The 11,894-nt window shown below is 37.6% G+C and overlaps 1 protein-coding gene across 1 annotated transcript; it reads right to left on the bottom strand.

Annotated features, from left to right (window-relative positions):
• Positions 1–1,318: 1,318 nt before the first annotated feature.
• On the bottom strand, positions 1,319–9,939 carry LOC136282730 (uncharacterized). The gene is made up of 3 exons (XM_066170509.1): positions 9,929–9,939; positions 2,730–3,093; positions 1,319–2,143 (listed from the first exon to the last, which is right to left on the bottom strand). Exons 2-3 carry the CDS (start codon positions 3,078–3,080, stop codon positions 1,319–1,321), a joined length of 1,176 nt encoding a protein of 391 aa, XP_066026606.1. The 5' UTR covers positions 3,081–3,093; positions 9,929–9,939.
• Between the last annotated feature and the right edge of the window lie 1,955 nt (positions 9,940–11,894).

The raw sequence follows: 11,894 nt of genomic DNA, 5'->3' as shown, positions 1-11,894 counted from the left end.
CCTTGGGTCTCCATCATGCTGTTTAATATGGACAAGTTTCGCTCATAGCATAATTCTTCAAAATTTGCCCAACAAAGCGACGTTTACGGCCAAGTTGGATCGTTACGATCGTGTCTTTGTCTGCAGACAAATTTCACCCATTTTCTTCTCACAATGTGGATCGTTCGGGAACTGAAACATTCTATGCCCGGTGCCGGAACGATCTATTGTGATAGCTTTGCTGGTCAGAGCCGGGGCACCAGCTCAATATCGCCCTCGTTGCCGAATTCGACTGAATTCGATTTTATGTTCTAAAGTGACGTCAGCGGTTTTTTTGTCAAATGGTACTTTGGCCGCGCAATTCGAATACGTTTTTTGAGGGGAAAATAAGATGATGTCTCACATTATGTACAACAATCCTGAATGACGTTTACACTTCACTGGTGCTTCTCTTGACAAACACCTGCTCCGACAACTATACCTACTTCATCTCCTACATTTTAAACATTTCAAAAATTGTTCTAAGAACAAATGTGCAATGTTATTAAGTAAGCAGTGATCCTAACGAAGCACTTAAGTACCTTAGTCCTTGTCAAAGAGAGGCTGTTGAGGGATTTTCACAGTTATGTATCGAGTCCCTAATATCAAAATCAAGCAAAGCTGTACATATTTATCACCAAGGAGAAATTACTAATATCACTGCCACTAAGTAAATACCATTTCTCCTCACTGTACGGATTTTTAAAGCGAAATCAAGAAACCTAAACTTAAAGCTTGGTTTTACAAATGATCAAACTAACGAAGCCGAAGCTAATTTTCAAAAAAAAGAAAAGTAAAGTAAAAGTTAAGAGAAAACGGTTGATTGACCGGGTCAAGAAAATGTCGCCCTACGACGACAAAACATGTCATTATTAAATTAATAGCGTACGGAGGTATTTAAACTTCTCTGAATCTAAACACAAGCATTTCAAATTACGGTTACTCACTTGCTTGAAAATAATTTGCATAAATCAACTAATGGTGAGCTGTGAATGTGTTTTCAAAGACGAATATAAAAAAAGGCCAATTTTATCGACCTTTCACTTTTAAGATGTAAGTGTATTATCTATTGAACATTACATGAAAAGATGAAAGTGCAGGTAAAGAGTGTTTGCTCAGAGACCGCCTAATTCCTTCAATTATTGAAATATGGACGCTGTGTATCTAAGGTCTAAGGTTGCTTATGACGTCACTCTTGTGCATGTCTGCATTCCTATATGATAAAGGGTCAGTGTAACTATCTGAAATATTAAACGTTTAGTTCAAGTTCTTCTGTGAAAGGAAATAAATTCGCAAAAAGTTACACGTCACATTTAGCTCCAAACCAATGCTGCGTTGTAGAAGCAGGAGAAAACGAGCAGCGGTGATCCGGATTTATGACATTTTCGTCAAATTTTCCGAAATTTTTTTCACCGGAGACTCCACCTGGTTTTCCATCAAATTCACATCCTAATTTTACGCTATTGTAACTCTTTATGTGCCAGGACTTATCTTCCTGCTGTTTTGTGCGGGCGGTGCAATTAGAACAATTGATTCCTCGGATATTGACATATTCGTACATCTGGCAGGTGTTCCAGGTACCAAAAATGTCATGACCTGCCAGCTTAGCGCGTGCGTAGTCCGTATACTGCAGACCATCCGTAGAAAAGTTACAAGTTGCTCTCAGATGCGTGGAGTGATTAGCAAGATACTGCATCTGTAATAAGGATAATCGGAACTCGTTCCAATTTACTTCCTCCTCTTCAATATCAATCTCAAGATTTTTACCAAACCCTGCATAATTGAAGGCATTTTTCTTGGAAAAGGAAAACGATTGTATCAACGTCCATACAAAGCCAGGTTCAGACTGCAAGTCACAGTAAACAGAAAACCGTTCATTGTCTGAATTTGAGATGTCGTATTTTCCTGATGTCGAGGCACCGTTCTTAGCTATGTCTTTGCAGCTTCTCGGATGTTTCATCTTCTTCTCACACCGCTGACCAGAGTATGTGTTAGGACAGGTACAGTTAAACCTGGTGCTGTGAGTGTCACAAATCTCCTGACATACCCCTCCATTGAGACAAGGATTGGTGCGGCAGCATCTGTTGATGCAATGATGCTTCTCTGGTGCGTATCTGTCTCCACCCTACAGCAAGATTAAAATAATTTTTTAGCTCACCATGCTCATCGAATTGGGTTGGCATGTACTTTTTAGCAACCATCGACAAATCTCACCGGAATCGGATCGAATTGATAACAAACAGTGCGAGCAAAGTACGTATGCGTGCAACACATAGCGGGGTGCCAGAATGGAGATGAAATGTCCCTCAAAATTAGATTTGAAATGCAGTAATACAGCAATGGTTAAGTCAGTGATGTCTTTATGAAATTTGTAGTCGCTTCTGTTCTGCCGTTCCCTTCGCATTACAACATGGCCGTTAAGAAAAAAGTTTGCGAGAAAGACAATGAACCCAATCCTCTCTTAGCCAAATCAGTTTAATTTGTTTTGGTTTTGTCTAGACCAATCATATCGCAGACAAAACGATATGCACAAAATTGTCTTTAGCCCAGACTGACATGTAACAGACCTTTTTTTTTAAGGAGTACCGCAAAACTTGATCATGTGGAAATATTTATTTTATTTACGAACTTGAACATCTTGGGATATTTACTTTGTTTACGAAAGTTCATAAATCAATGAGTAAAACATTAGATAAATAATCTTATCTCACCTTCACCGTGTAGCTTCTCATCAAATCATAATAATTTCCCCCTTGCCTACATTTCATCGCCGCTGGCTCCATGTCTTTGTTAGCTTCGTTGAGCTCACAATTGTTTTCTTTGGACAGAGGGAAATAATTCATGGATACACACAGGCAGTCATCTTTGCACTTCAAGTGACACTGGATGGCGTTTGGGACTGTCAATCTTTTACACAAGTGACCCTCAAGAATTTGGTTATGGATGACATCGTCATCGATAGCAAACTTGAAGTTTTGACAAGTTACTTTTTTCTGTGCCTCAGTGGAGAGGGTCAGATTGAATACAAACAGCACGACTTGGAGATATTGTACGATGCCCATAGCAATAGCACTACTAATGTGAAGAAAAAAAAGATGCATGATTATCATCTGACGAGCATGGGGTAATCTGGAACGAAATACATAGATATTTGGGCCTCTTGCTTAAAAGCGACCTACATTGATGCATTTTTTTAAATTAACTACGAAATTGTTTTTCTTAAAGCATGAACTGTAACATTTATCTTAATTGCAACGGAAAGAAAAGAATCGTTAGCAGTAAATTTGCCAAAATTTTAGTCGTTAGCCGTAAGAGCCATTACCATATTGAGACCTTCTTCTGAGTCAGTAAACGTTTCGAAAGACTGAAAAGAGTGTATTGGTCTCGCTGTGAAGTCGATCTTCACTACAGAATCACCTATTTGCGGAATTATGAAAAGAAGACTTGGCAAACATTCAAGCCCAAACGAAATTGCTCCTCGACGGTTTGTGTTAGGAATGCTCTAAAAAAGGAGCCGTAAACGTTCCCTGCAGTTTAGCCTAAGCTGAACATAGTTTATAGAGAATTGATTGTCAGCTCAAATGCTAAGCTGATTTCTCTACATTGTCTAGGTTGCAATGGAGGGAGATATATTGGCAAATGGAACTGATATAAATAAATACACGAACCAGTAATTGCTGATTAAAAGACGAGCTTTGCGTCGGAAAAAAATTTATGCAAATTAGCTGGCTGCACATTGAATGTGCAGCCAGCTAATTTGCATAAGTAAGTCAAGCCAAAGTTTGACGCCTCTTGGTGGCATGAGGTGTTCGATGAACATTCCAGGACATCCGATAATCGCTATAAAAAAGTTAATAAAGCTCCCCTCGAATGAAATGGAAAAAACCGCCACTTCCGATGATTACATTTTTTATCATTTTCAAGATAGAACTCTACTTTGTCCCTCATTTTCCAGAAACAAAGAGTCCAGAGAAATGCCTCATACAAACTTAACGGGTCTAATTCAAAAAACCTAAGGGGCGGTACCCTAAGTTTATTTTCTCTGTAGAGACAATAAATGTCTTAAAGAAGTCAACAGTAAATCGTTAACACAAGGTCCACAAATAGTCCTGACTAAATGTTACATAAACATATAACAGGAACACTTAAAAACACGTGAAAAAGAAAAAACTCAAAAATAGCCTAAAAAAACGGCATCGGTAAAGCTGATTTCACCCCCATGATCGAAGACCTGGGCCAATCTAAGGCTAACTCCGACAAACCCTTCTTTACACAGGTCATGGTTTTGAACTTTTAAAGTCCAGAAACTGCGTTGATTAGATAATCCAGAGAATACACATCGCTTTCAAATGATGGTCTCCCCGTTCAGTCTACAAGCTTCGACGCAGTGCAACTATTCTTATAATGACCTTTTTTGTACGAAGGTTTTGGATGGCATTTTTAGCTTTACCGAAGACATCACCCTTGCCAAAATCGACTATAATAGGAGAGAAGCTGGTCTGAAACACTGTTATCGCATTTAAGGTCATTGTGAACAAATTCACACGTACGAATATCGTCTTACGCGTCTGCCGTGTAAGGAGGGTTAAGACTCAAGAGGGTGTAGAAGAGATTAAAAATAACCCTCAGGTATACACTATCCAAGAGGGTTTAGAAGACATTACAAATAAACCTCAGGTATATACTACCCAAGAGGGTATAGGAGAGATTAAAAGTAACCCTCAGGTATACACTACCCAGGAAGGTATAAGAGAGATTGAAAATAACCCTCAGGTATACAATACACAAGAGGGTATAGAAGAGATTAAAAATAACCCTCGGGTATACACTACCCAAGAGGGTATACAACAGATTAAAAACAACCCTCAGGTATACACTACCTAAGAGAGTATGCAGGAGATTAAAAATAACCCTCAGGTATACATTACCCAAGAGGGTATAGAAGAGATAAAAAACAACCCTCAGGTATACACTACCCAAGAGGGTATAGAACAGATTAAAAACAACCATCAAGTATACACTACCCAAGAGGTATAGAACAGATTAAAAATAACCCTCAGGTACACACCACCCAAGAGGGTATAGAAGAGATTAAAAATAACCCTCAGGTATACACCACCCAAGAGGGTATAGAAGAGATTAAAAATAACCCTCAGGTATACACTACCCAGTAGGGTATAGAACAGATTAAAAACAACCCTCAGGTATACACTACCCAGTAGGTTATAGAACAGATTAAAAACAACCCTCAGGTATACACTACCCAAGAGGTATAAAACTGATTAAAAATAACCCTCAGGTACACACTACCCAAGAGATTATAGAAGAGATTAAAAATAACCCTCAAGTATACACTACCCAGTAGGGTATAGAACAGATTAAAAACAACCCTCAGGTATACACTACCCAAGAGGGTATAGAACAGATTAAAAACAACCCTCAGGTATACACCACCCAAGAGGTATAGAAGAGATTAAAAATAACCCTTAGGTATACACCACCCAAGAGGGTATAGAAGAGATTAAAAATAACCCTCAAATATACACTACCCAAGAGGGTATGGAAGAGATTAAAAGTAACCCTCAGGTATACACTACCCAAGAGGGCATGAAAAATTGAATTCACATTAATTTATATCAGGAGACCGCTCTTTGTCTGCACTCTTTCTTTTGACTGAAATTTGAGGCATCCACCGTTAACTTATATAATTATTATCCTTTACTAGTTCCCGAATGTCGTTGTCAAGCTCGGCTATTCTTGACAGACAAGAATCTTTGCAATTTCCCATGATATTTCGACTGGAGGCATTTCCCGCCTAAAGTATACGGTCGAGAGCGATTTGATTTACCGCATCAACAACAGGATTATATTTTGAGACCTCGCAAATCCATCTGCTGGAATTCTCCCTGTCTAATTAGTCCGGCACAGAGACCAACTGAAGATATGCGAACATGTTGTTTAGTTACCTGGCGTTGAACGAACAGCCTTTGTTCGCACGCTTGAGACCTGCTGGCGGGACAGAACGTATTGTACTCTACACTGATGGCAGAAATATAGCGCCTCCGTAAGATGCATGCTGCGATTTTTTTCGGGGCCAAAGCTCGTCAAATCTCAGTGAAACAGCCGCTGACGTTCAAAAACTGACGTTCATGTATGAAATCGCCCAAGTTAGAGGAGTGTTTCTTGAAACGTAAAACTTTCAAAAGTTTCGTGTGTGTCCTTTACAAAAAAGCGTTTTGAAAATAAACAATGATAAAACTCGCAACTAACTTCCATGTCTTCTTTACCACTCGAGTAAGATGCATCAAAACTCTCGATAGAGCTTGCTGAAGTTAGGTATACATCGCTATCGGACATTATTTCAAGAGTATTTCAGCGCTGACTGTTACAAGAGATGTGAGAGATTTGTAATTTTGACAGTTTTCTACATCATCACTCACTAATTGGTTACCAGTCCATGGGTCACTTTGGAGACAAAGTAAGAGCACTTTAAGGCCAGAAAAAACCTAGTTTTAAGTTTTTTTTGACATTTTTCTTTTCACGGAATTGGTTTGTACATATGATAAGCTAAATGTTTCTGCGAAGCAAAATTCGCGTAATAGGCACTTTGATAATTTATTTTTAATTAAGTAGGGAATTGCCATGGAAAGTGTCTGACGTTCATGTATTAAATAAAATCGCCTAAGTTTAAGGAGTGTTTCTTGAAACGTAAAACTTTCAAGACTTTCGTGTGTGACTGTTAATTAAAAGAAAGCGTTTGAAATTAAAGAGAGATGTCAGAAGGTTTAGATTTACAAAACTGCAAAAAGAGAAAGAAAAGTAGCGAAACTGCCAAAATTTTAACCGTTAGCCTCAAGAGCCATTACCATGTTGAGACCTTCTTCTGAGTCAGGAAACGTTTTAGAAGACAGAAAGGAGTGTATTCGTCTCGCTGAACAGCATCACCAATTTTCCAATTTGCCGTAATCCGAAAATATGTTAGACAATTCAGTCTTGACTTCATTTTAAGATTGGCAAATGGAAGTGATATAAAAAATAAACGAACCAGTTTCAATTCCTCTACTGCAGTAATTGCCGATTAAAAGTATGTCGGTTACAATTGGTTGAACGCAAAGCTAAGGTCGAATTATATCAAATCTCAGTGAAACAACGGCTGCGATGAACGTTATCAAAAAGTGTTTCATGACGTTCATGTATTAAATAAAATCGCCTAAGTTTAAGGAGTGTCTCTTGAAACGTAAAACTTTCAAGACTTTCGTGTGTGACTGTTTATTAAAAGAAAGCGTTTGAAATTCAAGAGAGATGTCAGAAGGTTTAGATTTACAAAACCGCAAAAAGAGAAACTCTACCTACAATCAATTGTTAAACGATCCTTTTTCAACGATGCACTTGATGAGTATCTATCTTCGACAGAACATTCTCTAAGAATGATTTGCAATGTATTTTTGCCACATTGATATTTAAAGCGGATCGCATTTTGTTGTTTACCACAATATTTGAAACATTGATGAAGGTATTAAAGTAAGCTTTCTTTCCATCAGCGAATGAAAATATCTCAAGTTTTGCCACACCTGCCAATTGCTCAAACTTATGGCTGGTTTCTTTTCTAGTTTTAAGAAGAATTATCAAGTGCACACCAGTCGCCTACAGATCAAACAAATCTAACAAACTCTTGTAATATCCGTAGACTCAAAAACCCACAAATAACCATTTGTATTCACTGGAAAGTTCTCTGCGTAGGGGCAGTTAATAATTATTTACCAAAGTAGAGATGGATATCGATGGAGATTATCTCTATCATTTTCACCAACACTCGCTCCGGGTAAACAAGTATTTTAGTATATGCCTGACAGAAAAAAAAAAAAAAAAGTTATTTATTTCGGTCAATAAACTGAAGAGGAGTCTGAAATTAAATTCTCGACGTGAGATTTGTCTCTACGGCTGAGTGGAGCTGAGTATTACTCGCTAATCACTTCCTAGCTAACCAATCAACGTGACGAAAAGCCCTATCTACCGGTGTGGGAAAAACTAAAATGAATAACTTACGTTCGAGATTACAGCCTTATAGGATGTTTTAAAAGAGAATCGCAACGTTTTTCAAAATATTATGAGCTCTCTTCGTGTTCCATTGGGGAACATTAGCAGTCCTTTGTTTCGGTGACTATTGATGTTAAATGTTTCGAAAATTGTAATTTTTGAACCAAATTTTGAATTGGTCGATTTCAGCTCCGTTTTTTCGAAAAAAAACTATTTTGAACCTATTTCGGAAAAATGAAATGCGTATTCTTTTTTTTACAAGTAACGAAGAAGAGCTACGTACATAAACGCGTTGGAAATTAAAAGTCTAGAATTTACTATAGCCTGTTTTATATGGTTTTAATAATAAAATAGATACTGCTTTTTATAGAGTAGGTCACTTCAGGATACTATTCGAATAACTAAATGTGTTATTAATAAACTTTGGTCCAGACTAAACTGTCCTGTTGTGCCTATATTATTGAAATGTCAGCTGCCGTGTTACCGCAGAAATCAAAACAAACTGCGCCTCGTAACTTAAAAGACGTTGAGATAAATTTTCAAATAACAAGATTCATACACCAACTGCCTAAAGACATACAGGTGAACATGAATTTTTAAGAGACTCGCCAAGGACAAACAAGGCTAAAAGCCTTTTCGAAGAAATGCTTGCTAATAATAGTTCAAATTTTGCTGTTGGACGGCCTCATTCTTTTTCTCTGGTTTTTAGCGTCTACTTTTTGCCTTCTGAGGTATAATTCAATAAATAATTTTTAATCGATACGTCTTGGGAATTATACCTCCGTCCGAGAGACTGTTCTATTCATTGTATTGTAAGTGAATTTGGCATTTCTCACCTTCTGGACAAGGTGCCTCCTTCTCCATCCCATGCTGTTCTCTTGGTATTTATCCAAACTTTTCCTCTCAATTTTTAAATTTTTACGGATAAATGGAAATTTCGTGAATTTGCAAAAAACCTAGAACATCGTCCGAACTTCATAAGCTATTTTCAGTTTTCATTTCAGTTTTTGAAACATGTATGGGAAGCACAGGCCTCGAAATTAAAAATTTACATATTTATCCTCAGCATCCGTTAATATTAAAAACGCGCAAAAAGACTATTTCTTGAAATCAAATGGAACGTTGTTTCTTCAGAGGAAGTTAATAGTAACCAAATCAACTTTACTGTCTGGTCTGAGAAAATTAAACATTTATGCTCATAAGTGGAGAAACTTGAGAAGTTCGTGTTTTTCTATTTGTAAAGAGGAGCGACGACGTAAATGCGTTTGTAAGAAAAGGTCAGGGATTTTACTGCATCCGATAATGGCCAGGTTTTCAAGTTAGAAAGTTTTTGAGAGAGTAGGTCACTTTTAAATATTTATCAAACATTTGAACGCGCTATTGACATATATTTCGTATGCGAAGTAAATTGAATAAAAGTGACAAAACACCGAAGGGTTATTGTGACATATCATCGAGTTTTTAAGTTATGGTGGCATGAAGACTGCCTTAGTAGAGATAAAGCCACGCTGCGTATGCTAAGCTGATTTCTCTTCATTGCCCAGGTTGCAATGGAGGGAGATATATTGGCAAATAGAACTGATATAAAAAATACACGAACCAGTAATTGCTGATTTCGGTTGCTTTTAGTTGAATGCAAAGCTAAACGTCGAAGTATATCAAATCTCAGTGAAACAGCTGCTGCGATGAATTTTATCAAATACTGACAGGCGAATTGCAACCACACAGAACTTTATCAAAAACATCATGTATCAAATCGCCCATCGTTGAGGAATGTTTCTTTAAACAAAAAAGTTTCAAAAGCGTTTTGAAAATAAGAGAGATCTCAAAACGTTTTGTGTTACAAAACCGAAAAAAGGGAAACTCTACCCACCATCAATTGTTAAAAGATCCTCCTTCAGCGATGCACTTATGAGTCTCTGTACTCTACAAATTCAACTCTAAGGACGAATTGGAATGTATTATTCACACTTTAATATTTAAAAAGGGTCGTATTTTATTATTTACCATAGGATCATAGGATGTAAAATATTAATGAAAGCTCTTAAAGTAAGCTTTCTTTCCACCGATGAATGAAAATATCTCAAGTTTCGCCACACCTATAAATTTCACAACCGTATGGCTGGTTTTTTTTCCAGCTTTAAGAAAAGGAATAGAGTACAAACCAGTCGGATAACAAACTTTGATCTTATTTTCTATTCGTAGACTGGAAAAACACATAAGTTCTGTCTGTAGAGTCAGTTAGTAATTATTCACTGGAATTGAGGTGAATAGTGGTAGACATTATCTCTATTAATTTCACCGACAAATTTATTTACTGCAATCATTAAACCGAAAAACTTGAACAACTAAAATGAATTATTTACGTTCATAAGTGCAGCTTTATAGAATGTTTTAAATAAGAATCGTGATGTTTTTCAAAGCAGTAAGACCCCCCGTCAAGTTCGACTGTCAAACATAGGAGCCCTTCTGTGGCGGTGACTATTTAAACAAATAGAGAAGCCTGGACTGTTATGAAGCACGCAGGAAGCGGCTAGAGCACGAAAGTGAACATCAGTGTCGTCAATCCTCTATACTCTCATAAAGCACGCAGCAATAAGCCAATCAGAATCGCTGTTAGAATGGTTCAAATAATCTGATTGGCTGTACAAGACTAAAGCTGTCAAAAATGTCAAATCATCAAAGTTAAAAAACCATCAAAGTTCACATTCTGCGTTAGTGTACAAGCTTAAATAGCTCGGCAGGTCGAATTTAAAACTTTTGCCTGAAGATTTTTAGTCTCTTCTACAGAATCTGAAAGTGAAATGTTCAGTGAACTTCTGCCGAATTGTGGCTCATAAAAACAAACAAGTTTTTTCACATGACAAGTAGAAAACAAAGTGTATAAGGCAAAAGTTTTAGGAATGAACGACAGCCGAATTCGCCGGAACATGAAAATCTCTCGTGATGACAACACCGTAAAACTAGGCTGCAGTGACTGGCGTGGCCCTCCACTCGACGCATCAGAAAGGATATCAGAGCAAGCTCTTATTTTTTCACTCGAAGGGCGGCCGATGTAGTTTCTGAGGCTTGCTTCATTGCGATGACCGGAGATCGCCATGATGATCGCAGTCGCTCTGACACCGTCATGAGTCGTATGAATTTTAACAGTTAGGCCAGTTTGGTCATATTTTCACCATTCCTGATTTGCTCTGTTTTGTTTTGGAAGACAAAACTTTTTGTACTATACGAGTGTGAGCTGTGTTTGTTTTTTGTTACCGCATATGAGCTTGCAACCTAACTGAGCGTGAAACCCTTTCGAACTCGGTCTGTCCATTTTGTTTTCTCTTTGAGGATTTTCGACTCTGTTCAAGTTTCAGTAAAGTAAATCATGGCGCCTGGCATGTTTACAAACCTTGGTTTGGTTCCTCCGTTGCTACTTGCCGTCTCGCTTGTTCCGAAATTTCATTTTCAATTATCGAAAAAAAGCTAGAGAGAAGCCCTGGAAAGGTCGGATATAGTACAATTTGGCAGATGGCGTGACAGCTTCAGCTCAGCTCCATGCTCTATACTCTCCTTGAGCACGCTCTTTTAACCAATTTCAGCAGGCGCTATATCCGAACTTTATCATGATAATGAGTAATGTTCCGAAACTTTTTAATTTACAGGACAGTTACCTTACAAGGAATTTACTTTAGACTGTTTTATTTGGTTTTCATGATAGGAATTTCACTTTTGACGGAGTAGATCACTTCAGGAAATTTGTCTGCCTAGTAAATTGAATGAAATAGACTAAACAATTTAAGTTTACTACAACTTTGGCACAGTGTAGCTCCTCACCTGATTATGGCAATTTCTTT

This window comes from Pocillopora verrucosa, chromosome 7, assembly GCF_036669915.1.
Source record: "Pocillopora verrucosa isolate sample1 chromosome 7, ASM3666991v2, whole genome shotgun sequence".
Classification (NCBI taxonomy): Eukaryota; Metazoa; Cnidaria; class Anthozoa; order Scleractinia; family Pocilloporidae; genus Pocillopora; species Pocillopora verrucosa.
This window is presented reverse-complemented; position numbering and strand designations above follow the sequence as displayed.

Bases quoted from the DNA above. Each gene is read 5' to 3' on its own strand.
- LOC136282730 (XM_066170509.1), bottom strand. From the start codon at position 3,080: ATGGGCATCGTACAATATCTCCAAGTCGTGCTGTTTGTATTCAATCTG. The intron at 2,144-2,729 runs GTGAGATAAGAT...ATCTTGCTGTAG, and splicing joins TGAGAAGCTACACGGTGAAG to GGTGGAGACAGATACGCACC.